Source organism: Tyto alba, unplaced genomic scaffold (assembly GCF_018691265.1).
Source record: "Tyto alba isolate M040663 unplaced genomic scaffold, T.alba_DEE_v4.0 Super-Scaffold_29, whole genome shotgun sequence".
NCBI classification, from domain to species: Eukaryota; Metazoa; Chordata; class Aves; order Strigiformes; family Tytonidae; genus Tyto; species Tyto alba.
This window is the reverse complement of record NW_024881303.1, coordinates 8,641,083-8,668,426: the sequence shown is the minus strand read 5'-3', so window position 1 is coordinate 8,668,426 and position 27,344 is coordinate 8,641,083. Positions and strand designations below refer to the sequence as shown.

General features: G+C 36.7%; 1 protein-coding gene across 5 annotated transcripts in view; it reads left to right on the top strand.

The window, feature by feature from the left end:
* PPP2R5E (protein phosphatase 2 regulatory subunit B'epsilon) overlaps positions 1 to 23,069 on the top strand; it is a 75,597-nt gene extending 52,528 nt beyond the window's left edge. For 4 of the 5 annotated variants that reach the window (XM_042799238.1, XM_042799237.1, XM_032996371.2 and 1 more), the window contains 11 exons: positions 2,076 to 2,177; positions 4,267 to 4,359; positions 8,929 to 9,059; positions 9,145 to 9,204; positions 9,858 to 9,966; positions 10,959 to 11,012; positions 11,109 to 11,159; positions 12,015 to 12,134; positions 13,246 to 13,373; positions 15,781 to 15,882; positions 18,531 to 23,069. In XM_042799238.1, the coding sequence (XP_042655172.1) occupies positions 2,076 to 2,177; positions 4,267 to 4,359; positions 8,929 to 9,059; positions 9,145 to 9,204; positions 9,858 to 9,966; positions 10,959 to 11,012; positions 11,109 to 11,159; positions 12,015 to 12,134; positions 13,246 to 13,373; positions 15,781 to 15,882; positions 18,531 to 18,630 (1,050 nt within the window). In that variant the 3' untranslated portion in view covers positions 18,631 to 23,069. The remainder of the gene's footprint in view (positions 1 to 2,075; positions 2,178 to 4,266; positions 4,360 to 8,928; positions 9,060 to 9,144; positions 9,205 to 9,857; positions 9,967 to 10,958; positions 11,013 to 11,108; positions 11,160 to 12,014; positions 12,135 to 13,245; positions 13,374 to 15,780; positions 15,883 to 18,530) is intronic. The other variant, XM_042799239.1, reaches the window with a different exon arrangement.
* Positions 23,070 to 27,344: the final 4,275 nt, after the last annotated feature.

The following is a 27,344-nucleotide window of genomic DNA, read 5'->3' as shown; positions in this document are numbered from 1 at the left end:
AACATAACAGCTGATGAACACTTATGTTTTCTCTGATCTGTTGGTATAAGTTTCATTAATTTATGTGTGGTTAAATTAGCAGAAAAAATTATTTCTTGTTTCAAATGAAGTTTAAAGCAGAAAAAAACATAGCTGCAGAATGCCTTTGGTTTTGTTAGTTCCCTATTTTGGTCCAAATCCTGAGAAAGCTGAGAACTTTGAATGTTAAGCATTAACCAAAAATGCTTCAGTAAGTATTGCAGAATCCCAGATGTTTGGATCCAAGGCACTGACAGACACACTTCACCCTTTTCACTTGGGAATCCTTTGGGCTGTCTACCCTCTTTTTCCCTGTGCTCTAACACAGAAACGACTGTCTTACTAATTCTGATGACTTTCTCCCTCTCCCAGCTCTTTCATATCAGGAACAGTAGAAGGAGGAGCTCAGGAATCCTTGAGGAAAGACAAACTATAACATGTATATTCTCTTGAGAGAAGTGAATGAGTCAGGGGAAGAGGATGGAGAAGAGAGAAAAAGAGTATCTCCTAATAAATGATAGTAACTTGGCAGATATGCATACAGGGCAAGTGGAGTTCAGTGTCTATCAGCAGAGGTGATAGTAAGTGCTGTATCTGTTAAGGCTGAAAGCCGTGTGAATTGAAAACATGAGATTTACATATACAGTGAAGGCTTTGGTAAAAGTATGTTTTACTGTAACTGTAGTGAAATACACCCTCTTGTGGCAAGAAGGAAAAAGTCCAAGCAGAAATCTGACCTTTTTTTTTTTTTTTTTTAAAATATGCCCACTGGTTTGCTTTACTTTTCCTTTCTCTTTCCCTTGCGGTCAGTGAATATTCCTCACTAGTATGCACCACATGCTTTCCCACATTATTTTTTTTTTCCCCTCTTGTTTAATCTGTTTATGTGGCACCTGAATCTGTTCTGTTTATCTCACAAATTCTAAAAAGTCAGTCGGTTTTAATCTGGTTTTATCAGTATTTGGATTGTGTTTAAACTCTTGGCTTTAAAGTGCCCTTTCTTACTAACTTGCCAGCATATTGAAAATATGCCTTACAGACTAACTTTAAAACATTCACTGGAGTAAAAGACTGGAAAAATAAATAAGGATGTTGAAGAACATACTAGTTTTGTTTCTTAAATAGCTTAGTTTGTCTGAACTACTGTGAAGGGGTCATGTACAGATGGGATTAGGAGATAACATGCTGCTTTCCCCAGATGTGTGATTAACCAGTTAGAGGTGGGTCAAATGCAGGAGCAGAGTGTAAAGGTGGCACAACATCACCTTCAAAGTGCAGAAGAGGCCGTACAGCATGGTTGCAGTTTATTATGTTTGCTGCATAATAAGCTGTACACACCATTCAGCACTATAATTAACCCAGGAAAATACTATGGTTCAGTCTTTGCTGATACCACGAACCTCACAAAGCCAAGCAGTCTCAGAAAAATACCTCTAAATAAGATTAAGAAAAGCGAGCCAACCATGAAATAAAATGTAGGCAAAGTGTCAAGGAAATACTATTTGTTGCTTGCATTTAGTACCAAGTTCTATACTTGGCATGAGGTGTCCAGGCATATAATGTGTGAGTAGCACTGGCAGCTTTTAACAAGTGCTGACAGACAAGACCTTAAGCAGATATCACTAATATTTTCCCTGTGCAAAGGAAAATGACCAAGTGTATGAAAACATTTGTAAATGTATGTTGGTGGCATTGCCCGCAACTCCTAAACGGTGGTGGCTCTCAGCCCACTGATGCCCAGCAGGATTGGGAATTACATGTTAGTGGGCTCATCTGGAATGTTGTGGACAGAAATGGTGACAGATGGGGTAATGCTGGGCTGTCAGTGGAAAGAAGAAACAAAAAGACCTGGAGAAGGGAAAGACAAGGCTGGTGACAGGTTTGTAAAGTGACAGGTTCCTTAAGATGTGTGCTGTTGCTGAAGAACTTTGTAAGACAGCAGGCAAAAGAAATACGGCTTCTGTGATGGAGGATAGAGTAGTTATAGACATACTGAGTCCTGAAATCTAGTACCTATTTGAAAAACAGATCTCATCGTTCGTTCTTTCACTTTTCAGGTATCTTGCAATATCTTCAGAACTCTCCCACCTAGTGACAGCAATGAATTTGATCCAGAAGAAGATGAACCCACCTTGGAGGCATCCTGGCCCCATTTACAGGTTTTTGATCATTTATCTCAGAGGAATGCTTATCATTGCTTAATGTATCTAATAATTTTCTCATCTCTTTTTTAACCTGTGAATCAGAACTAGCTTGTGAGACACATTTATTAATATTGTTCATGGCTATAATATGGTTCCTACAAAGACAGGAGAGTACTTTCACAAAATGTTAAAGCTTTCTTTCAAAATTGTATTAATGGTGTCCCTCATATTCCTGTTTTCCTTCATTGATTTAAAAATCATTTTACTTTCCAAACTGCTCTGATGCACAAGTGTTTTTCAGCAGCTTCAGCAAGAGCATTGTGGGGATGATACTGCTAGCAGTTTCACTTTACCGAGGGTAATTTTCATACAAAACTACACAGGTGTTGGCAGCTTATGAGAAAAATGAATGAGAAGCTACATCTCTCTCTAAGTCCTTCCTCTCACCGGGCCGAGGTTTGCTTTCAGGTGTTTGTAGTACGATGCATGTTCACTGCTTTGTATCATCCCTTCTTCTGAACCTCAAGTGTCAACATAAGGTATTTTGAACAAAGAACATAAACTTATTTTGGAGAAAGTATCACTGATACTAATGCAGTAAATTCCTTTATAGAAAATATAGATGCAGATCCTGGCTAGGTTAGGACGATGACTTACACCACTAATAAACTTAGAAGGAGTTTACCTGAATTACAGTTTGTGGAGTCTGCTAGCTTCTGTGAGCAAAGGAGCACAAGTGATCTCAGCTTCAAATGAGGATTTTATTTGACAGTTGCATGTGCAATCCTTGCCTGTGAGGAGTTTGTTTCACTCTTTTGTGGTCTCAAATTTAGAATCTGTTGAAATGTAGGTTTCATCCCTCATGTATATTCAAATTTAAAAAAAAAAAAAAAAATTAAAAGCTTCAAGGCAGCTCTGAAGAGGTTTCTTTGCCTGCCTGGAAACAGCACAGGCATATATGTCTTGTCTTATGTTTTTTGACACTAGTGCTGTAGTTTTAAAAATCATTACTTAATGGAAATGATGGAATTTCTTAGCCAGTGGATGATTTACCCTTGTCAGGAAGAAATGCACCAAAGAATTTGTCAAGAGTTGGTGGAAATGATTTCCTGATTATTTAATATTAGTTATGTAAGCTGGTACTTCTTCCATGTCATATTGCTAAACCTCTCTTCCCCTGTTTTGATTTCCTATTGTTTCCTTTTAGAAGTCAAGTGTACACTGACATAAAGCAACAGCAGCAGTATTGCAACATATTTGTATTTGCATGGAAAAGTTTGAAATTACTTTAAAATATAATTTTTAGCTTCCTGTCTCCTTCCGGTATTAATATTCATGCTCACTGAAGTTAGAAAGGAAAAAAATTGTCAATGGCTGCTCTTCTTGAAAAGTTTCAGCAAAGAGGATTACTAGCTGGTAGCTCATCCGACCAGTGACAGGTCAGAGTTGCTGTCTTAGGAGGCCACAGTAGTCCCTGTTTCACTTCCATTTGCCTAGTTTTTATACTTTTCTTTTTCTCCACTAAATTAAAAGTCTGTTACTGTCCCACTCATTAGTTTAAGCAGAGATGGAATTGCATGGAAGTAAGAAGGTATTCTCCAGCCCTGAGGCTAATCTTTACAGTAAGTTAGGAACTTCTGAATAAAATCTGGTTTGTATTCTTCTGTGTTTCAAGGTGTAGTAGAACACTAAGCAGTTTATAATTTAATTTAAATATTTCCAGCTGTTTCACCACCTCTTTAAAAATTGTAATGTATGTGTTTGATGTGACTGCAGTAATTCAGAGGGCAGTTTAAATGTGCTTTTCAATTACTTTAGGAAGCTTTACAAGATGATAACAAGCATTAACAGGGAGGCAGTGCCTGTTCTTGGTGATGGAATGTCTTTGACTGGAGTGAAATAAGCAAAGCTAACTTAAGCTCATGTAATTAACTAACTGTAAGGTAGCAATTTGATAAAGGAGAAATTTTTTTTTTGTTATACTTATTTTTCCACAGAGCAAAAGGTTTTTATTTTCTAGCAAAAGAATTCAGGGGAATACTTAAAAATAGAAAGAGGAAGCAATTCATAGACGAAACCGTGGATATTTTTTTTTCTTTTGCAGCTTGTATATGAGTTTTTCATACGATTTTTGGAAAGCCAAGAATTTCAGCCCAGCATTGCCAAAAAGTACATAGATCAGAAATTTGTATTGCAGGTAAGCTGATCTGTTTTCTTTAAAGCTTCATTTTGCCTTTGAAAAAAATTTCTTTAAAAATATTTTGTTTAGAATTTGAAAGCGTAACTTTATCTGCAACAGCAAAATGCTGAACAAGCATATACAATGTAAGTTTTCAATCTATGGAGGTAGGGGCAATATGTGTGTGTGCTTATATGTCAGTCTCTGTTGCTATACGTATATAAAATAGTTTGGATCCAGCCTTGATCCTTTAATCAAAATATTTGATTACTGGTTATGAGAGGGAGCTGAAATAGTAACTGTTGAAAAATGAAAGGTTTTCTATCAAGTAGTCTAAAAATGCTGCTATCTAGAGAGACTACTTAAACACTAGTTTTAAAGTGTCTTAATAGTGTTAAAATATTTCTGTTGGAAGGGGAGAATATTTCTCCTTTCTATCTCTGCTAGAGAGCTGGCAACAGGGGCAGAAGTTCATTAACAAACCTATTCCCAGCACAGTACTGAAAACAGTAGTTGGGGAGAAAGTAAATCAAAAGGCCCTATAAAGTTCAAGCTCTATTAAAAGCATGGAAGAAGAAAGACCATCATTGGCAAAGAATGGGTAGCTTTATTTTTGTAGTTTGCTTGCCATTTTTCCGGCTAAATGGAAGAGATGGCCTCTGTCAGTCAGTCAGCTGGTAGCCACATATTTTACATGTATTTCATCTTTCTCCTCTTTGTGTACAAGCTAGGCTTCTTGTGTCCCTTCTTATTTCACTTTAAACTACAGTACTTGGTCTTCTCTACTGAGGAATTTATTTTCAACCAGGCCTTGGCAGATGCCAGAACAGAGATGGCTGAAGGAAGATGTTTTCTGGGATAAGCCAGAAAACTCCGCAGATGTGACTTTTGTCTTCAGCTTTCGGGAATAGCCCTGTCTCGTGTTTTCTGTTCCCTTCATGAATTTTTGTATAACCGCAAAGTCAGAATGAAGCTGTTTAGAACTTGCTTTTGAAATCAGGGAAATTTAGAAAGATTCCCACTTAGTTAAAAGAGGGAGTTTCCTTGCAGCCTAAGACTTGAATAAAAGCCAAACTAAAAGTGGTAGGAGATACTCAGCATTTCTGAAGATCTTTCTCTCACCCCTTTGTCATGGAGCTTTTATTTTCCCCTGTAGTGCTGATGCAATACAAGAACTTTTACTGCTCTTCTATGTTATTTGTATGAAGAATACCCGAAAAACATAGCAAAGAGAGCAATTTCTATCCTTCAATTCAAAGATGCAAAGAAGGGACCTCAGTTTTCTTCTTAATATCATAAGACTTTCTTCACTCTACAAAAGGAATGGAATATACTTACGTTTTTATTTTATCCATCTTCTAAATAGAAGAGCATTTGTCATCCGGATCAAACCTCTGTGGTGGAGTTTCCTTTTTGTTCATCTAAATATTGGTTTGAACAAGGGGTGCAGCAATCTGATCATCCAGTACCTGGTGGAGATGTAAAAATATGTGTGTGTGGGGGGGGGTGGAGGTAATCACTCTTGACAGTTTCTTCCAGACTGATTTTATTTTCTTTAGATATAGCAGGAATACTTGTGTTCTACTTCAAAATGTAAAGAAAATAATTCTTAGATGTTCCTGTTATTTGCTGTTGAACTTGGTCATGACTGGCAGCATCCCCCTCACACCCTTTCAAGGCATTCAAACCTGTTACGATTTGGCACAGGAGAATGGGTCTAAACCAAGGATTTTTATTTTTTTTTCAATCCTCTAAGTCTTTATTAAATTACTAAATGAAAGAATGGTATCTACTGAAAGAGGGAAATAGGAGATTTTAAAACGTACGCATCTGAAAATGTATGATACAACAATTAAGAGTTCAAAAGAATTCTAAGAATTCATAAATTCTCGTCCCATGGTTAGGTGGTGTGTTTTTATATATTGCTATGCACAGTGTGTCAATTTAATTCACATTTTTCTGTAAAAAGTTCTAATGAGTCTTATGTCTACATGCAAGTAGATATGTTTTGGTGTGTATAAGTGTTTGTGTTTAGCCTGTAGGAACTGGTGTGTCCTTCCACTTCTTACTGTGTTATTTGTTTAGAGTAACTCCTAAGAATCTTTGACTGCAGATCGCTTACATAGGAAACCAGCTTGAGACTTAAGAACATTAAGCATGTTTGGTGTTTCATGACACTGACAACACAGGTGTGACAGTCTTTGAAACCAGCTTTCTTTTTAAATTAATTTGTTTTGTTTTGTTCTTTTTTTAATTTGAGGAAAAATAATGAATTGTTTCTTGGCAGTAAGAATGCCTATATGAAAAAAATAACACGGTTCTTGTAATGGGCAATTTTCAAGCTTTTTCTTGTTTGCTTGCTTTTTCCTTTTGTTATTTGAATGTAGATGCATTTCTGGCTTTCAGCTGTATGTTTTGATAAAATGCTGTACGTAACTGTGTAACTGTTCATTTCTGAAGCCTGCTTATATACAGTCTGAAATGGTTGGCAGTGGTTGCTAAGAGACATACTATTCAAATATATCCACAAGTGTCTATGTTATGTAGGTTGCTATTTTGGAAAATTTATTTCCCATTTCTATCTATGTTTAGTGTCAGAATAGTCACGTAAATTATGGAAGTCTTGCAGCTTATCCATAAAAATAAGACTTTATTGTTGAAACCTGATAACAAATTGGACATCTCAAAATAATTGGTCTTAGTTCAGTGTTTCCACAGAGGATCCATATAAGAGAACTGGAAATATAAATATTTTGCTCCTAGAAGCAATCCAATAAGAAAATTAAAAACATGTTTCCAGCTCTTTGCTGTCTTTGGGTGAAACTTGCTATGTGGGGAATGATGAGGTGACTATTTATTTATTTAACTGAAGAACTAATTTAACAAAGCAATGTATTTATAACCTCTGGAAGGCAGCTGACAGACCTCATCGTTTCTTCATCAAATTCCCACCACAGATTCTTACTGCAAGGAAAAGATAGTGAGTTCTCATTACAAGCTACAGAAACATCCAAAACAATGCAGAAGAGTATGTGCATCAGTCCTAAACCTGGATGTTAGAAAGCAAAATCCCAGACAGCTTAACAACTTTTAATCATATTTTTCTGTCTTTTTTCTTTTCCACCTCCCCAAAGTTGTGTAGCAGTTTAACAGAGGTCAGGTGGTATACATAAACTGACATATCTGCTTATAATGGGTCTTTATAATTTATCTATTTTGAATCCAAGATAATTTTGTTTTCTGCCATTCCTGTAATAATTTTCTGACTATCTTACACATTTGTAAGACCTCTTTGGCAAACTGTCTTCAGTTCTCTTGCAAGATAGGTACTGATTGACAGTTACTTTCTTTTTCATGCAAGAGATATACTGGTTGCTAATGAGTGTGCACCTTAAACTTCCCTATTATCTGTGCATTTAGGTGTGGGGCGGGTGGGGTATTTGTTCTTTTTTTGTTTGTTTTTGTTTTGTTTGTTTGGTTTGGTTTTGTTGTTGTTGTTTTGTTGGTCGGTTGTTTTGTTTTTAAATAAAGTTTACCTTCTGACTTATTCCAAATGACTGCCAGAATAGCCAATGTTGTGGTGTCAAAAAAGATGAAGGGTTAAGAGGAAAATCGTACTTTTGTGGTAGAGGATTCAAGGGGAATAGAGCAAAGATCTGCAGGTGATATTCCTGCTGCTCATTTCATGCCTCTATTCTTAGAGGCATTTTCAGGTGTCAGTGTTACAGGATATATTTTGTACAGTACAAGTCACCATATGGCATTATCTTCTGACTGAGTGCCACATAAAAACAATCTTACTTAAGGATTACTTAGTAAAGGTGTGTTCTCTGGGGGTGATTTGTTATTGTTTTTGGTTGGGTGGGTGGGGTTTCTTGGGGGGAGAGGGGGGTGAGGTGGGGTGCTTTGTTTTGTTTGGTGTTTTTTTTTGTTTGTTTGTTTGTTTTTTTTTTTTTAAACTGGATATTGAAGTTACCATTTTGTTCAACCTGGAGGTTTAATGAGCCCGATGCTTCGATTTGTGTCAATTGGTGGAGATCCTGGAACAGCAAATCTCATACTGGCATAGACTTCACTGTTGAGTCTTTCCACAGCGTGAAGGCCATGCAATCACTAGGAACGTTTAAGAGCTCATAATATAAATTATAAGCTGTTAGAAAAATGTGATCTTGACACAGGGTTTTGGGAACAAAATATAGCAAATGAGGATCTTTTAGTTCTGCAGATTGAAGGAATGGTGAATGATAAGAGGTAAACTGTCTTACTGTGTAGATATGACAGCATTTAAGAATTTATTTTGGGGGAGAAGGAAGGCAGCATTTTGGAGCCAGTTAGTCAAAAGTTCATTAGTAGTTTGAACATTTCCAAAGTTTTGTTATGTCAGAAGTGAAATTTAATAAACTGAGTTCTGTGATGTTGTACTGGGGTTACAGCAGATATTGAATAATGTATTTCTACACCTTGGGCAACATGGATATCACATTCTTACGTGTGTGTGCTTTCATGAATTTAACTTTTGTATAGAATTCTGTGTGTCATACTTGTCAAAGGTCTACTGTTTCAGTTCTCTTTCTCCTTTAAATACAGCTGTTGGAGTTGTTTGACAGTGAAGACCCTCGAGAACGAGACTACCTAAAAACAGTCTTGCACAGAATTTATGGCAAGTTTCTGGGTCTTAGAGCATTTATCCGAAAACAGATTAATAATATTTTTCTACGGTAAGTTGTGAAAGAAAGTACTTTTTGCTTACAAACATTTTAGGTAATTGATAGTTACCTGTATTTAACTTTTCTTTTTTTTTAGATTTGTTTATGAAACTGAACACTTCAATGGTGTAGCTGAACTGTTGGAAATTTTAGGGAGGTAAATGAGTCTTTCTTTATTATCTATCTCAAACTTCCCAGCTGGGCACGTCAGAATAGTGTTGGATTTGGAAAAAGTATTACTATAAGCCCTGATTCTGAAAACAGATGTTCACACATGCTCATCTTTAACTTGCATCCAGTTATATACTTTTGGCAAAGATGTGACAGAGATTTGCATGTGGGCTTAAAGCCAAAAAGTGTTGGATTGATTGTGTGTGTGTGTGTGTGTGTGTGTGTGTGTGTTAAATTTTGTGCACTTCGTCCTTACATACTGTAAAATTAGGTTTTTTGAAGCACACTAACACTGTGAATATTTTGAGTAAATCTAACTCTGCTAAATTAGTTACTCAAGAACACCTTGCTTACATGAATTTACAGATGACAGACAAGGTCTTATCTGTTTGGCAACAGGTTTGTGCAGCTGTTTATATGGTTATTCCTAAGCTAGAGCTGAACTGCTACCGAGATATGTACTGCACTGCTGATAGAAAGCAGGACAAAAGTCAGCACCTGTTTACAAATGGCACGAGTCTGCTATTTGTAAACAGGTGCTGACTGCTAGATTATTTTAATCTAGAAAATGCTTGTTCAGACATCAAGAGAGTTTTCTGTGATGATAGCACTAATAAATATTTCTCTTCTAATTTCTAGTATTATCAATGGGTTTGCTTTACCTCTTAAGGCAGAGCATAAACAGTTTCTGGTGAAGGTGCTGATCCCTTTACATACTGTCAGGAGTTTATCACTCTTCCATGCACAGGTATAAATTATAAAAATATTTTCTGCTCAGTTAGAATGATACAATTTTTTTAAGGTTGCTTTGGAAATGAAATTGCTTAGCACATAAAAGGTGGGGGGGGAAGTTTTGAAATGTGGAAAAAACGCAATAGATTTTTTTTTTTTTAATTAATTTAATGTGCTCTGTATGATAAATGTCTTGCTTCGGATTAGATAATTAAGTGTAACATGCATCTGTAGTATGTTTAGTATTTTGTTTAGTAATTAAACTCTCTCTATGTTTTCCTTTCTGCTATTTTCTCATTCTCACAAGTTTGACTTTCCCATTCCTTCTCCTAGGGGATGCTTGGGTTTCCTTAGTCTTGTGCTGTCCAGGCTCTTCTTTACCCAGGCAACTTTCTGAATACTAATACCCCCATTTTTCATGATCTTTAACATTCTCCCTCATAGATTTCTTAATACTGCATATATGCTCTGATATATCTTTTCATACATTCAGCTTTCATGGTGTAATAAGTGATACCTGGTGCCTTTCTCTCCGATTCGGATAGTGCAGTCTTTCTTATGCTCATAAAGCTGTGCTTTCTAAATACGTTATTTCAGGTTTACTTGTGTTGGCTCATCTCGCAAGAGTTTTCATGACTTTGCCAATGTATAAAATGTGTAGAAAAATGCAGTTTCAGAGAGTAGCAGAAGCTCCAACGTTGGTTGTATGACTGTGTTTAGAGTTCGAAGTTGCTCTGATTTTTATTGTATGTGCTACTTTGTCACCCTAATTTTTTGGGGTAATCTGTTGTTTCTTATGTAATGATCTTAGAGTGGATTTGCACAGTGCAAACTATGCATCTCAGTTTAAAATTGAATGCAGTTTGAGAAAGCTGTATAGCATCTTGCCGTGAGGTTTTGTTTTCTGTTTTGTTTTGTTTTTTTTTTTTTTTTTTTAAATTGTTTCTTTATGGTTTCTTTATAGAAATGTTCTAACTTTAATTTTCTGAAATCTTTACTACTTCACAGCTGGCGTATTGCATAGTACAGTTTCTGGAGAAAGACCCCTCACTCACAGAACCAGTAAATATTTCTTTCATTCTTGTTTTTGCATCTTAAACTGCTTACCCTGTTGAGAGAAAAGTAAAAAAATCTAACTTTTTTCTCCTTATATTTCAGGTCATTAGGGGTTTAATGAAATTCTGGCCAAAAACCTGCAGTCAGAAAGAGGTAAATGATATGCTAGTATTAACAAAACATAAGAGTTATTTTGTTCTATGGTATAATAGGCGGGGAATCTTGAGATTTCCAGGTAGACAGCACATGCTGTGGTAGATCTTGGTATTAATTCTTGTAGGTGAATTTTCCATACTTGAATTCTGTTTTTTTGGGGCAGTTTTGACTACAGAGAGAAAAGTTTGATAACAGTGGGTTTTATTCACAAAATAAGCACTGCTGGTTCTGCAGAGAATTTCTTTTTGTTTTAGAAAGGAGAAAATAAATACAGTTGAGGATAGATTGGAAAACCCTGTTAGATTTGGAATTGTTTATAAGTGAGGATAGTATTTTTCCAGGTAGGATGAAAGATATTTTATTGTCTGATGTTTATGTACTAAACATGTAAACGATGCAGTTACACCTTTGCCTTTTAATTTCAAATTCTTGATGCAAATCTGAGTTTCCCTAATGAGATTTTGTGACACAGCAGAACAGTTATTTTAAATATTGGTTCCAAAAATAACGTAAAATTAAGAGACTCTCCTTAGTTAAGAAAGTTTAAGCCTTGGTCAAATTCTTTGTCTCTATGAGTCTAGATTTTCAGCATGGATACACTGGTGCAATTCTGAATTTTGTTGTGAAGGTCTGCTTTAAATAAAGCATTTGTACATGCTTGTCCTCCTTCTTTTAAGAGACTGAATCCAGAAGCTGCTGAAGGTAGAAGCGGTCACATTTTTTCAGAGGGTCTTGCTGAGCTAGTGAGGCTTCCATTTCTCCCTGAAGTGGTGGAATTTGAGGGTTACCAGCATTTTGCTGATCAAGATGATTCAGAGGTTTTATATTCAATGCTTCTTTCCTTGTCTTTAGGTCATGTTCCTAGGAGAGCTGGAGGAAATCTTGGATGTAATTGAACCATCACAATTTGTCAAAATCCAGGAACCCTTGTTTAAACAAATTGCCAAGTGTGTTTCTAGCCCTCATTTTCAGGTCAGTGGTAGAGGTTATCGTTTGTATAGGAATGTATAGTCTCAATTTAAAACATAACAGCCCCCAGACGTAACTATTTTTTTAGGTTATGTGGTTTTAAATATTTGTCTTCTGGATTTCTATGGAAGAGAGTATGTTGCAGTGGAAGTTGAGTTCTGAGAAACGTGAATAACCGTAGATATGTCTGGGGTTACAGCACAGACCTTGACATTCTGAGCCACATAAGTCCTTAAGCTGTATCCAAGCAGACTTTGAGCTCTTCTGACTGTAGGTGACGGGTACTCAATGTATGGCCTTTGGGCTGATAGACCACATAGGATGTATTTTCTCCCTTTTTTAGCACTGTGTTGTGCAGCATTCTTGTTTTCCTACTTCCTTCTGCAAGGAGGAGTCTGGTTAGAGGTGATATTACCCATAGTCTGTTTTCTTCATATTGCATAAAGGGAAGAAGGGGGATGAATAGGATTGAAGTTGAAGCATATGTGAAGAGGAGATAGGATTTATGGCCTGTAGTGTCTCCATATTAAGCTAGGTGACATATTCTGGCACAAAGGCAGATATGACTCTTTAAGGCTCTTCCTTGGACTACATTTGTTCTTAGCATAATTTAGATCAGTATTTTCCCTCTTACCCCCCCAACTCCTTCCCAGGGTGATTATTATCCTTAGTACCCTCCCCACACTTGAGATTTCTCCCCCCTTATTCAACCCAGCTACTGGGCCTTTCCCTGTCTCCTTCCTCTGGGATCCCAGCACTGCTGTCTTGCGACTGCAGTCACAGGAGTGAGGGAAAGGGGCGATGGGAAGTCTGTCTGCTCTCCCTTTCCTTCCACAGCTGCAGCATTAATGCAGTGTCTGCACCTGGTCTTCAGTGAGTAACAACATATTGCTCAGGGGGAAGAGAGAGTGGATGCTGGTGGATCTGAATTATAGGATAAAAACTTAATTCCATTAATGCATGTTACACTACTGATTAGAGTTTTAATTCCAAAGTTAATGATTCCTGCTAATTAATCTTTGCGAAATTTCTCTGTGATTTGTTTTTCCTTCAGAAAATTACAAAATTATAGGTATGTGAATTCCTGTTAATATTTTATTCCTTTGACTCAAAGGTGGCTGAAAGAGCACTGTATTATTGGAATAACGAATACATCATGAGTTTGATAGAAGAGAATTCAAATGTTATACTTCCCATCATGTTTTCCAGCCTTTATAGGATTTCTAAAGAGCACTGGAATCCGTAAGTTTTTGCTGTTACACTTTCTTTATCTTACCATTTGACATACCACTGATTAACTTGGGTTATGTCTGCTGAAGAACAACTGAACGGGAGAGATCCAAATTCAAAGCTGGTAGGAGCAGGTGCAACTCTATTAATGCCAATAGAAGTTAGTCTGTACTTGAGCTGGTCTCAAAATGTTTTCAATTACCTGGTACATGTGCAAAAATCAGTACCTTATGGGATAAAAATAGACCTTCTCACAAGTTGGAAAAAAGATAAATTAGATGTTACTCTGTTATTGAAGAAAAAGTGTTGCTCATCAAGCATTTCTCCTACGCAATTTTTTATAAACTGGATAACGTCTTCAGCCTGATTGTAAATTGTCTAAGGAAGAGTATTGCTAGGCATTAATAAAACTTTGTGTCTCTATCATGGATGATTCTGATACTTCTGGTAGGTCTCTGGTACTGGCATTTTTTCTAAATATCTATGAAGCATATTAGACATCAGTATATTCTTAGGTTAGGTGTTTCTTTCTAAATTTAATTAAGTACAGCTATTCTCTATTATACACAGTAATAGAGCAGTTGCTTCGTATCAATGTGCTGTTAATTTGGCATTTTTATTTTTAAACTGAGTGACCTAATAGAAAGTGTTTCAATGAAAAATACTATTCCTGCTAGATGCCATGTATTCTATACTTCAGTTGAAATGTTTTTCTAAGTCAAGATGGTTACCATTTAGTAGACTCAGTATTTTTAATGAGCTGTGCTGTGTTAAGGTCCTAATTGCTTTAAGACCTTACTCTAAAGTAATTGGAAAATATTTAATCTTTCGAAACATTAATCATTTTGTTCTGTACCTACCTGAACCCTCAAGTTTGTGTGATTACATGATGAATCTAATGCTACTGAAAAGCTTCTGTGGCTAACGCTGGTCACAAAGAGACACTGTCCGTGGCATAGTACCGCATTAACAGTCTCCAACCTGCCCGTGCTCCTGCCCAACCTTTTATACTATGGACTAGGAAGCTTCTGGTAATGAGAATATTCCAGTATCCCAGTTCTCAGAGTTTTCATACCAGCAGGAATTTTGTAGCCTTGACACACAAGATAGGTTAAGGTACATGTAAAATAATGAAGGTATTTAAAGAAATTTTCTGTTTCTATGAACATTTTTAAATGTAGGCAACAAAAATTTTACTGAAAGAGGTGAATGATAGACAGGGGTGCGTGGGAAATGGCACATAGTTTGTGTCTGCTGTGTAGGTTAGCTCCAAAGGTTCCCAGCACCAGGGATGTTGATTCGCTGCCTCCTGGCTGAAGAGCTGGTTCTTAAGCAGCTCCATGTCTGAATATGACAACCATAGTAGTGGATCAGGAACTGGGATCTCTTGATTGATAATCTATTTCAAATTCTTTGAAAATTTTTTAGATTTGTTTCTTTCCCTTCTTTTTTTTCAGCTACTTTGCTGTTTCTTTATCTTCAACTCTGCCAGAAAGGAATTTTGACCTCTAGATAATCAGACTATTGGCAGACCCATCTTGCTTCAGAAATTCTAGTATGTTTTAGGTTAGATACCCAGTCAGATGGTATAAAAGGGTAAACTGATTCTACCTTTTTTGAACTATTGGGGGACAGAATGCCTTTGAAGCCTTTATGAAATTATTATTATACATAATTTCTTCCTGTATGAAAAGATTATGCCTATCATGTTTTATGCATTTAAACAACTCAAATTCACATAAGCAGTGGTGTATTGACTCTTGGGTAAGGTCAGGAACAGCAATAAGCAAAGTAGGTGGAGGTTAGAGAGAGAGATATAGATATTATATAGTTTTTAAATCTATCAAATATATATATACACACAGAGGGTTTTACACAGATACTGCAGCACTCATATGAAGAATTTGTAGGGTTTTTTAAGTGTTTTTTTGCTGTACCAAAGTGAAAATGAATATGAAACGTACGAGTACAAGGAAATGACTCTTGAAATACTGCCTTGTATTTTGCATAGATGCACTGAATATTCAGTTTCATAGAAAAATCATAAGGAAATATGAATCACTCCCATTTTGTGTTTAAATTCTATTCCTTCTGCTAGCATTGATAATTTGAATCCCTGGAGTTGCATTCAGAATTGCTCCACAGCATGAGTCTGTAGTTATATGTAGTACCTTTCTTCTGTTACGTTTTACCCTAGAGTTTTGGTTTGCTCCATTTAAATAGTTGGTAGAGACGTGAAGGATGATTTGCACCTTTAAATACATTAATCGAAAGTAGTTTCACTGAAATCAAAGAATTTACATTATACTTGCAAGAGCAGAATTGGTTGCAGAAATGCTGGTACGAGAAGACTATTTCATGTTTGATTTCACCCGAAACTAATGGATTCCTTTCTTTTTTCCTTTTTAATGTTTCACAGGGCTATTGTGGCTTTAGTCTACAATGTGTTGAAGGCATTTATGGAAATGAACAGCACCATGTTTGACGAGCTGACAGCCACTTACAAGTCAGATCGTCAGCGGTAACTTTTTAAAGCTTTTTTTGTCAGCTGTGCATAAGGCCTGCTGTTTAGTTTTTCCCTTGCACTCAGATGCAATTGCATAATCTCACACATAATAGACACAATGCCTCATTTTTCCCCTTACGTGCTCTTTAGCCTTCTCATTGCAAGATGTTAGATATGATCATGTACAGATTGTTCTTTACCCCGTATAAAATACAGTATCCAGTGCATCACTTGGGAATCCACATTCCTCATGGAATTCCTTTTGACTCTTCATTCTGAAACACTAAAATGTATCAAGATCTTAAAAAATGAAAGAAAAACAAGGGTCTGAAGATAGCATTTTGCTTAAAGACTTAAAAAAAGTAACACAAGAGACATGAGGAAAACCCCTAACATTTGATTTTCCAACCTACTGTTTGTAGTCTAGATGTGGTCTTAAAGCAGAGAGGAATCTCTCAACCCTTTAATTTCTTATTCAGAGGTCTTGCGGTATTTGAGTCTTTTAGCATGCAGGATCCATTAGATACACCACTCATATGATCATTAGTTCCACCCTAGTAAAATGCTTTTTGACTTTTCTCCTGTTTTTCTTAATCTTAATTTTCCAATTATAGTGCAGCATCTTTTCTCACAAGTTTCAGCTTATCCAAAGCGTCAGGTGAAAAAAAAAAAAAAGAGTAAACTTCAGGAACGCTGAACAGTTTGCAGCTTCATTTAAGTCTTCCCTTTTCTGTGACTCGGGGTTCCCTCAAGCAAAGAAAAGGGTACTGTATGTCATTAGACCTTGCTAGGTTAGTGTAGTCTCTAAAGGCTCTCGGAGGCCATGCTTTTTGAATTGTGTGACTGGAGTCACGCTGTCCTTTTGTTCTGCTTTGTTGTTGTAAAATACAAAGTTCTATATGCAAAAAATCTACACGTAACAGGTTAGTTCATTAATACAGCATTTTACTTTTAGAGACTTAGATCTATATTTGAGCTAAGATACTAGATGAATTCTAGATAGATGTTGATATATAAGGCTCAATCAATAAGGGCAGATGAAACAACACTGTCTTGGTTTTAGAGCAGGAAAGGCAGAGAATCTTAGGACTGGTCCAGCCATCTGATCCAGCCATTTACTGAGTGACCTCAGTGACTTAAATCAATTTGTGATTGCACTTTGCCCCTTAAGATAAGGAACACTGCTCTTAACAGGACTAGACACTGTAGTAGCATGCCCTGTGTCTGGATAATGGGTGAGATTTATTGACTGAACTGCACAAAGAATTTTTCTGCACCTACTGACATTGTATCTCCTATCAAGGTTGGTGCTAACCATTTCACTGCTTTTATTTACTACTTAGTATTTTAAAACCTGTAAATACCTGAATGTATAAACTGGTATATTTACCTTAATGTTTACAGAAAATCTTTAACATCTTAATAAAACCACATTTCAAAAGGGTAGCTTTGATATCACTTAAAGCTTGAGGGAGAAGTATGTTCAATAATAATGACTAGGATAGGTCAAATAGGTAAGTTGGATGAGGTGATCATCCTCTAACAGTCTTGTAGGTAAGCAGGCATGTATTTCGTAATGATTAGAAGATAAATACCTGGTAAGTAGCAGGAAAATGTCAGGCTATTTCACTTATATTCAATCTTAAATACTTTCTGGTGACAGTGAGCACTTTTTTTTTATTATTATTAAAACTGTTCTTCAGGGATTTATCAGAAAGTTTTGTATTTTTTTATGTGTTTAAAATACTCTTGGGAAATTGAATTTTCAAATAATTGAGCCAGATGTTGGTACTTTGACCGAATCAAGATGTGTAGGAATGTTTCTAATCTGTTGAAATATTTTCCAAGAATTCTCTAATGTGACTGTCAGAGAATCTTTATCTCTGAAATTGTTAGATTTCCATTTCATCTAAACCTACAAGGTGTTGTGATAGAAACTGAAAGCATTTTGTGCTTTGCTGTATCAAGGAGATTTGTTTAAAGCAAGCTGTGTCAGAGACAGGAAATTTAGAAAGCAAATAATGCAGGTAAAATAAATGTTAGGTTAGCTGTTTAATTTTATCAAATCAGCTGTTAAAGTCTGTTGTTAAAGCAAGTGCTACATAGACCTTGTAGGAATTTGGTAAGGAAAAAGAGTAAATCACTGAACAAAAAACAGGTACGTCTTGTAGGTCAAAACTTTCCCTTGGCTGGTACCTAAGCTATATGAAAGCCATCAGTCAATATAACTACGAACAGTGATTCTAAAAGGATAAGGGAATGCTTGTTCTAGAAAGTGGATGTTATTTATAAGATTAAAAAGACACTTGCTTAAATAAAGGCCAGTTAGTCGTGAAAAGTTAATTTTTATAATCATATCATCTTTGTTCCATAATAAAAGTCCAGTGCAGTTTTTCCTTCTGCTTTACAAATTAGCATCTATGAACACTGTCACCTTGTTCAGCTCACATTTTATGTTGGTTTTGTACTGCTTTGTTTAGTGAAATTTATGTAGGTACTGAAATAAAAGAAAAAATTGTTTTAAAAATTAAATGCATGTTAGGAAAATTGCAGTTATGTTCCACAAAATTAGTGCTGCTAATTAATGTCAACTGTATATTTTTAAACATAAATATTCTACAGCCTTCTCTCCTGCTAACTCTTTGTTTTATTTCATCTGTTAGTGAGAAGAAGAAAGAGAAAGAGCGTGAAGAACTGTGGAAAAAACTGGAGGATTTGGAATTAAAGAGAGGTCTTAGACGTGATGGAATAATTCCAACTTAACAAAAAAACAAAACAGCATTATTAACCTGTGGAGTCACACATTTATGTAGTAGAAGATGGAGCAACAGTTTTCTGTATTGTGCAACTTTACAGTAGATTTCACATTTGTTTCATTATTACAACAGCACTGTATATACCTGTCTCTAAGTAAAGGAAAAAAATAAGGACTTTAATCCAAAGTTTGGACAGCAGATGGACTTCTCAGAACTTTGCAAACATAATCATTGTTTTAACCCTTCTTTAAATCCAGTCTTCAAAGATCTGTTGATGAAAATTGCGATGTCAAATTCCATTGTCAGGACCTGTTCCTTATTTATCGTTAGCAGAGAGTATAATACAACTTTCAAATGTGAACAATCTTAAAATTTAGCTTGTCTTTCTGCTAAAATGTTAAGTGTATTTATAGTAAAAGAGAAAAAAGACTGTCATTTCCTTATGAGTTTGTGTAACATCCTCCTTCTCTGGATAACTTTACTGTAATTTGACTTTTTTTCCTTTTGCACATCTTCATAAGTTGAATGTCCATTTAGATCAGGGCCATGAAAAGCATAGGTCCTGAATAAAAGTTTTGTTTACTGGTGTGAGCATTTTTGTTAGTACCGGGCAGTCTCTGGTGCTTCCTTAATTTGAACATTAGGAGTTAAAAAACAAGTAGGTGATAAACATAGTAGGAAAGGGAGCTTTGGATTCATGCACCTATTTATTGCAAATCCAAATGAGTGTCCACAATCCTTTAAAAACGGGCGGTGGTAACACCCTGGACTTCAGTACCTAACCAGTATTAGTGAAACGGCATTGGACACACATACCGGAGTTGTTTTAGAAATACTAATTGCTAAATTATTACAGTATGTTTATATTGGACCATTTCAAAAGAATAAAGACAGACACTAAACAGTGCAAGCATGAAATTGATCTCCAGTGGATGTGGATCTAATTGGAAATTGAGTTGAGATAGCAGTTTGGACTGTTTGGAGTTGTTGCCTTACTTTTTAATATGTATTTATAAAGTGTTCCAGCAAAAGAGGATGTAGCCTCTAGGAAACATACTATAGTGTTTTTGTGGTTATAGTACTATTACTCATCACAGTACCAGCCCTATGGTCTTAGCTGGAAAGGATTCTAGATAATATACTTCTGCATTCTCATCTGGATGCTCATTCCTAACTACTGTATTTGTTACCAAAAGTGGTTCTACAAATGCTACTGAAAAAAATTCTGGAAATCCTAATGTTCTGAGTATTAATAATAAAGTTTAAAATGCTTTTATATCAAAGGTGCATTGTGACCAAATTGTTTAAAACAAAAGAAAAAGAAATACAAAAACAAAGAAGAGGGCTGTATTATAAGTATACATTATTGGCTATCTGCTTTGTATTTGAAAGTGGAATCTTACATCTTTGGTAGGTAAAATGCTGATAAGACTTATGTACAGTATATATTTAGCTAATGCAGTTGCATTATTATATACCGAAAGGTATGTGTTTCAGGATTTTTCTCCAGGATGCTTTTGAACTGTTATAGACATATGACAACAGTGAATTGATAATCCTAAACCATCAATCCAGCAGTATTTACAGTATAAAACTGAATTGGTGTTCATGAGTCTTTGTGATAGTTGCAAACATGAATTTATGACCTGTTGCATTGGTAGAAATACAGTATAAACACAAGCTTGTATATTTTTCTTCCTACCATTTAAATATACAGTAGGATTTGAAGTTTTCTTGTTTTCAGGCACGGAAAAGAGTTAAAAAAGAATTCCCTCCTAGACTACTGACTGTTTCAGGATTATCAGGTCACAGTTTGTACTCCTGGGTCTGCGCAGACAAATGTTGTAAACTCAATGATTTTGTAAAAACTTGACACTGTTAATTCTGGGAAAAAAAGTGGAATTAGTCATATGCAACACCAAACACAACATGGTTTAATGGGATTAATATGAGCTTCTTTTAAGAACACTGACTGGGACGCAATGTAAATTAGGCAGTTACTGTCATAGTTGAAACATTTTATTTTAAAGTGCTGAAGCAAAGGTGCAAGCTTAAATACTGAAGATTAAATAAATTTATAACAAATCATGTCCCTTAGCCCATTGATTTTGACAGTCTTTTATTTCTGTTACCAAACAAATACTTGCTAGTGTGATTTCTGTGTGAAATGATCATGCTTTGCAAGAGGGTGGACTTAAACTCATGCTCAAAGACTATGTTCAATTGTGAAAAACTGAGATAGAGAGGAGGAAAAGAGAAGAATGTTTTCCACCTGGTGGAGTAAAACACAACAATGTGAAATTAGCAAAAGCACCTTGTCCTATACTTAGAGTTTAGGTGAGTGTTGTTTGTTCATAACTATTTTTGGTTTTGACATGACATTCTGGTATTGATCATACAAAACTGATGAGAACCTGATGGGTTGCAATATTTTGTTACCTCTGATGTTACCTCTAATGTGGGGATAGTGGGGAGTATCTAAAGTTTATAGATGATTTATCACTTCCGAGAAGGAATGTTTCTTTAAAGTGAATGAGACAATGTGATATTAGTCACTTGACTCTAAAAGTCTGGTATGACAGTAGGTTGCACTGTGCGATGTACGTGAAGAAGCACTTGCCACAATGATACGACCGTACCCCCGGGATCCGCTGTTTGCCGCAATCCAAATGCGATGTCCTGCCACTCTGCAGAGCTCCCTTGGTATCAGTTGGAGTTGTAGGCAAAGAAGAAGGCAGCATATGGGCCCAAGTGTGATCAGTGCGTCTCTTTAATTATGCTTTCGTTTGCTTCTTGAGTTCCAGAAACTACCTTTATTTGTGTAAATGTTTTGATTAACTGCTTGTGCAGCAGTTGTTGGGTGGTCACTCATGTCCTGTACCATATTGGTTTCAGGAGAAAGGATTGAATGCTCTCTGGTAAAAGCAAAGAGCTGCGTTTTGAATAATAGGGCATTGCATCAGGTCATGGGGATAAAACAACTGTAAAAGTAAAGTTCCTCTCATATACTTTAAATTGAGCACACATTGCTTTCTTCGTCTTGCCAGTCTCCCTTATTGTTTTCCTTTCATTGCTTTTGAGTGTTTTTTGTCTCTCTTCCAAAGGTTGGAATGCTTTAAATACAAGTATTCTAATGCCATTGGAGTGTTCACTAGCAGGGTTACAGTAAATTTAATCTTGGTTTTGTTAGGAGAAATGAAATTATTTAATTTATTTTTTTTATCTCCTCCTATATATGGAAAAATAGAGGGTGTTGGAGCCAAGAATTGCTTGAGTAAGAAATACAGCAGCTGTACTTACATTATACGTGCATAAGTACAGCCTCAGGCTCTCTCACTCTATGGAAAGGAAAACATATTAGGAGCTTTAAAAACCTTTTTGTTGTTTTGTGAGGAGGACGAGGAGAGACTAGATTTTTCTCCCCCTAGATAAAACTGAAATAATTCGCTTTTAGTTCTGTCTTGGAGAACAAAGATGGCCTTTTCTCTTAGTTGTGTAACAATATCATCACAAAGCAGTTGCCCTGAAATGATAAAAAGGTGACAATGCGCAAGATTGAAGAATGTTTTTATTTACATCTGGCTTTTTTATTTTGACTCACTTGCTTCCCATAGCAGCTCTGTAGTGAGCCACAAATTAGTTTTTCAAGTTGATATGTGCAGCAGATTTTGTATAGCCCAGTTTTTCATTTTGAAGTCTATGAAACAGTATCTTGAAATGGAATGGAACTAATTTTGATTGAAAACTTTTATCCAAGTGTTGCTTCCCATCCACAGAAGCATACACTTTTTATCATGACCTCTCTGAATACAAGTTTTTGTTATTTGGATCACTTACTGTAAATATGTTGTATTCATAACCTCATGTAACGATGAGGAGTTTTCAAATATAAATAGTATCGATACATTTCTTGTTGTTGTCCTATTTTTGATTGTAGTATAGCGAATGACCTGTCATGCTTTTTGTTTAAAGGTTAGCATTAGATTCATAGATCTTAATATTTTAGCATTTCATTGTTTAAGCAGGAGAGGGCAGCAAAAGTTCATTTTTCCCCATAGGAATGCTCTGGTCCATTACTGTTTTTAAACTTGGATGCATTTAACTATCAGTGGGTAGGGGGGAAAAATGAAACATTTTTTATATATATTAAAAGGTGCATATGAAAATATATAGACTGGTCCAACCAGACTGTGAAAATGTCTTCTACTCTACATCAAAGTAATAATAAAAGAAAAATACCTTCCACCTCTGGATAAAATACAAGCAAGTCTTAAGCTCTTGGATTCAAATGTCATTCTTTGGAAATAGTTTACTTTCTTAAAAATGGTATCAAGAAACTCAAACTCAATGGTGCTCCCAGCTATAAATGTGTAATCCTCCTCTTTTGCACATGCTCAAGAGGCTCTGTACTGTGGGTGCATCTAAATAAAGAAGCAATGAAGTGTTTTCCAGGTGCTTGGCTTTTTTTTCCACCTCCTCCCTTCTAAACTCCATGTACATTTTCAACAGTGAACTTGAAGCGATCGGATATCCATTCTCATATGTTAAATGTAAGGATACTCGTCTAAGAAACACCCAAACAATGAGGTGGTAGTTTAAGTTTCTGCCAGAATTACCATAGTAAACACTTAGTTTTCATTAAATGTGGTTTTTTTTAAAGGTTCTCTCACGATGATGAGCATCCGCACTGTACACAGCTGTGCCTGTGAGGGAGGTGGGGAACAGTGGGTACAGAAAATGGGCATTAGATCCACACAGTGTGCTTTAGAAACCTCTCGCGCCTTACACTTTGCAGCTGGTGAAGGAACTTGTTCTTTTATAACGTCATTCTGCTGTTTCAGTCCTCGTGCTACTCTGCCTTGCAGTCTGGAAACGAGGACAGAGGCTTAAGACGGTTACATATGTGAGAAAGACCCTCAGGAGGGATCCACTGGTAGAGCCTGGTAAGGGGCAGTGCTGATGAACGGATTTAGCAGAAGCCCAGTAGATATGGGTGCTGCAATAAAGCTGGAGACAAGATGTATTAAACATTACTTCTGATTTTAAAATGCCAGTTTCCTACACAAATTATTCCAGTAGCCTAATTCTTAAAAATGCCGTTTTGACTTCTTCTCAATTAAGTTTTCAGCAGTTGGATGTTATGTTCTTTGTTACAAGCGCTCATTATCACAAATCTCTTCAAATACTTGTAAAACAATATTCAGATCGCTTAACAATCGTCTCTTTCTTGTTGCAGGGCAAGTATTTTCCAAAGAAGTTTAAAAAAGAGAACATGCAATAACTTGGCCTTCAGGGTAGGATTTGTCTTCAGTACTTGCAAGTTAGGAAACAATCTTTAAAGGACTGGAATGAAAAACTTAAATTAGTTTATTTCGGTAATAATTGCTTCACTAATTTTTCATCTTTGTCTTCCCTTCTCAGGATTTCTCATAATAGCAGAGTGCCTAGTTTATCTTACATTAAGTTTGGACTCCAGGTCACAAGTCTGTGACCTACAAAAGTAGTTTTGTGTGCAGGTAAAAGCTGTTCTCAAGTCTGTATTCAATTATTGCTTCAATGTATAGATAAGCAATAGCTTGGGTATTAAACTAGAAACTGATAGAAGGTCTTGCATTAAGAGTTTGGAGCTATCTATGGTTTTAAAGTTTAAATGCTGAAGCCAGAGCGAATATCCAGAATTTGTTAGTAAATACCTTGATAGAAAGTGTACTAACCCACTGTTAGTAGTGACTGTGGGCTTTTCTGGAAGTCTCCATCTCATGAAAAATTGTCATACTGAAACTATCTTTTACTATTTTTCTGGTTTTGATGTGGTGGGGTTTGGGTTGTTTTTTGTTTTTTTTTTTTCTGCCTTCATTTTGTCTATTTCAGTACTTTACCCCACAACCCTCCTTGAAATCACCAAGGGTGTGAGGTTAGGGATCACTTAGGAAGGTTGAAAAACTTGCAATACATTTCAAGTAGTATATATTTTGTATTGCTGGACAGCGTCTCATACCTTTGACACACACTTGAAAATGTCTGGGAACTTGTCTTGCAGTATCCCCGAATCTGGAAAGGTCTTCCAAAAAGAGAATGAGAAAGAGGGATATTCTGAATTCTGGGTTTTGAAATTCTTACGTTGTCATCACCTGGGACAAATTTCCGCTTGCGTACAAAGGCCCTGCACTTTGACAGGGAAAGCAGCCACCCAAGGGGCAGTGCTTACTCAGAGCACCCGGCTAGCGGCGTGTGAGGGTGCGGGTGCCAACCTGCCAGCCAAAGCAGAAGGAGGCTCAAGCGTAATTGCCCTGACAGCAAGGAAGGAGAGACATTGCGTTTGTACAAGGATGCGTGCAGACCTTCAGCAGCAAAAGGCGGAGGTTACCTGCAAACCTTTTTTGAACCGAGCAGGCTTGGATCAGTTTTCTGGTGAAGCAGACGTGGTTTAGCCATGCAAGCAAACTGGGCAAACAGTCCAGCTCAATTTTGGGTATTTTTTAATATTAATTTTGCAAAATGTACTGAGTAGGACTACAGCTTATGATCATCTGTCATCCCTAAGACTATGCAATGACTCCCATGCTTTTCTAGGTATTTGGCTATGCAGGTAATGTATGTAAGTGGAAAATCGCTGTATACTTAACTATCTCAAACCAAGTTGGGCACCTGCGTTAGATAGTCTTCCATTTCAGGCATCTTAGAGGCAGCAGGCTAAAGTCTGCAGTTGACAGATTTCAGAGTAAACTGAAACTTCACAAAACACACTCTCAATTTCTGGAGCAATGAAATGTGGAATTCAGACAGTGGTAGCTAGTTTATTAGTCCACAGACTATTTCACAAACACAAAGGGATATTACTGCTATTTTGCTGTCCATGACACTCATCAGATGGTAATTGTCAGGGTTAGTGATTATGCACTAGTTTTCAAGTGTCAGTTCTGACCAGACTGAAATTACTCTCAGGGATACAATAGAATATTTCCTACTGTAGTGTGGTGCCCTACGCTGCCCCCCTTTCCTTGTGCTGCTGCGCGATGCCAACCTTCTGCAACAAGACTCTGCAAACACAAGCATGAAGGCTTGCCATGGACTGAATTTAAGCAAAATTTGTTGTTCTAAATTGTCGTAAGGGGGACAGGATTGGTGACAATGGACCAGTGGGTATTTTAGCCTTATCCAAGCAAATGCCTTTCCATGTGGTCAGCTAAAGAACAGGGGTTATTTTTTTGAGAAGTCCTGTGGAGCCTTGTTCTCACTGGACCTCATAGTGCAACTCTGCTTTAGCAGAAACTGTGTTGAAGGGTTTTTTCAGTTGCAATTTTATTTCTGTTATGACCTTCAATCTATTAAATCTCCCTAAAATTTCCAACATGAATAATTAAAAGACCCCTCCCCTGCCTCAGATCCCACTGCTGTCTATATGATTATTCAGTGTTTGTTGGTAAAGTACTTTGAAAATGTTGAAATCTATAAATTTGATCCAATATTTAGAAATGCTTCTGCAATAAATGGAACAGAACAGCTAAAGATACAGAAAATAAGGGCTTTGATTTGACATGTTAATGTAAGATCACCCAGGAAATACTTTTTTGTCCTCCTGTTTTTCTTTTCCCACCCAACCTATTTCCATTTTCTGTTGCTGTAGAACTAATTCTGCCAATGGTAAAGTCGAGTATGTGTAACACAGAAGCCAAATGAGAGAAAAAAGGAGCTGCTTTCAAGAGCTGTGCTTCCAGAGGGATTCTGTGTAAGTCCCCCTTACTGCACAACCTTCAGCGCTCCTCCCTCATGCCCTCCTCTGTGCATGGAAATCAATGTCCAGTCATCCCCCAAAGTTCCTAGAGATGAAACGCCTTAATTTAGGGGTATTTGTGATCAATACCTGCAGAGATCAGATTCTCACAGTCTGTGTAAGCCTTTCTGATTTTTCTGCTAATACAGTTTAGACAGGCCAACCATGTGCAAAAATTCCTGCTGGCTTGCAGGTTTTTGTCAGAAGTGGATGCTTGTCCTGTGGCATTTTAATCCATTAACTTTCAACTTCTTCAACTTCTGAATGTTCATCTCTTTTTAATCTGTGTTAGTAGGTTTCCAAGCAGTCCAAATGCATTTTAGTAACAAAGATGAAGCAGTTCCAGGAGCAGCACAACTACCAGCGCTCGGCTTTCCCTGTCTCTCCTTCAAGGCTTTGTAGGTACGGCCCGCAGGGGCCAGGCCCGAGGCCCTGACCCCTCTGGCACGTGGCTGAACTTAACTGGGACAGAAGCTACGGAGAGCAGAGAACTGCCAGCAGTCAGGTGCATGTGGCGTGATAACACAGAATTATTTCCTTAGGAAACTTTACCATGAAGGGATATTAGGCTCCTTGCCTGGACTGGGAGAAGTGCTTGTTCCAACAGCAGCCCCCGGGTTTATATCAAGTGCTTCAGACTTGACCAAACCAAGAAGGGCCCCTACCATTCAAATGCAGGAGCACACTGTCTTGCAGCAGGTATCAGGTATGTACAGAGTCTACCTTTTTGTTTATGAATTCAGTGCCTAGGAAAAGAGATTAGCTAAATTAAACTGTTAAGACACACCCACTGTTTTTCTCTCCCCTTTTAATCAAGCACAATTTCTATTCCTGCTGAATCCACCATTGTTAAACTGCTTTCTCTTTTCCTATTCTAAATTACCAAACCAGTTTCAACTTGTTGGCAGTGAAATGTATGCAGTATATAACTTAATGGAACAATATCC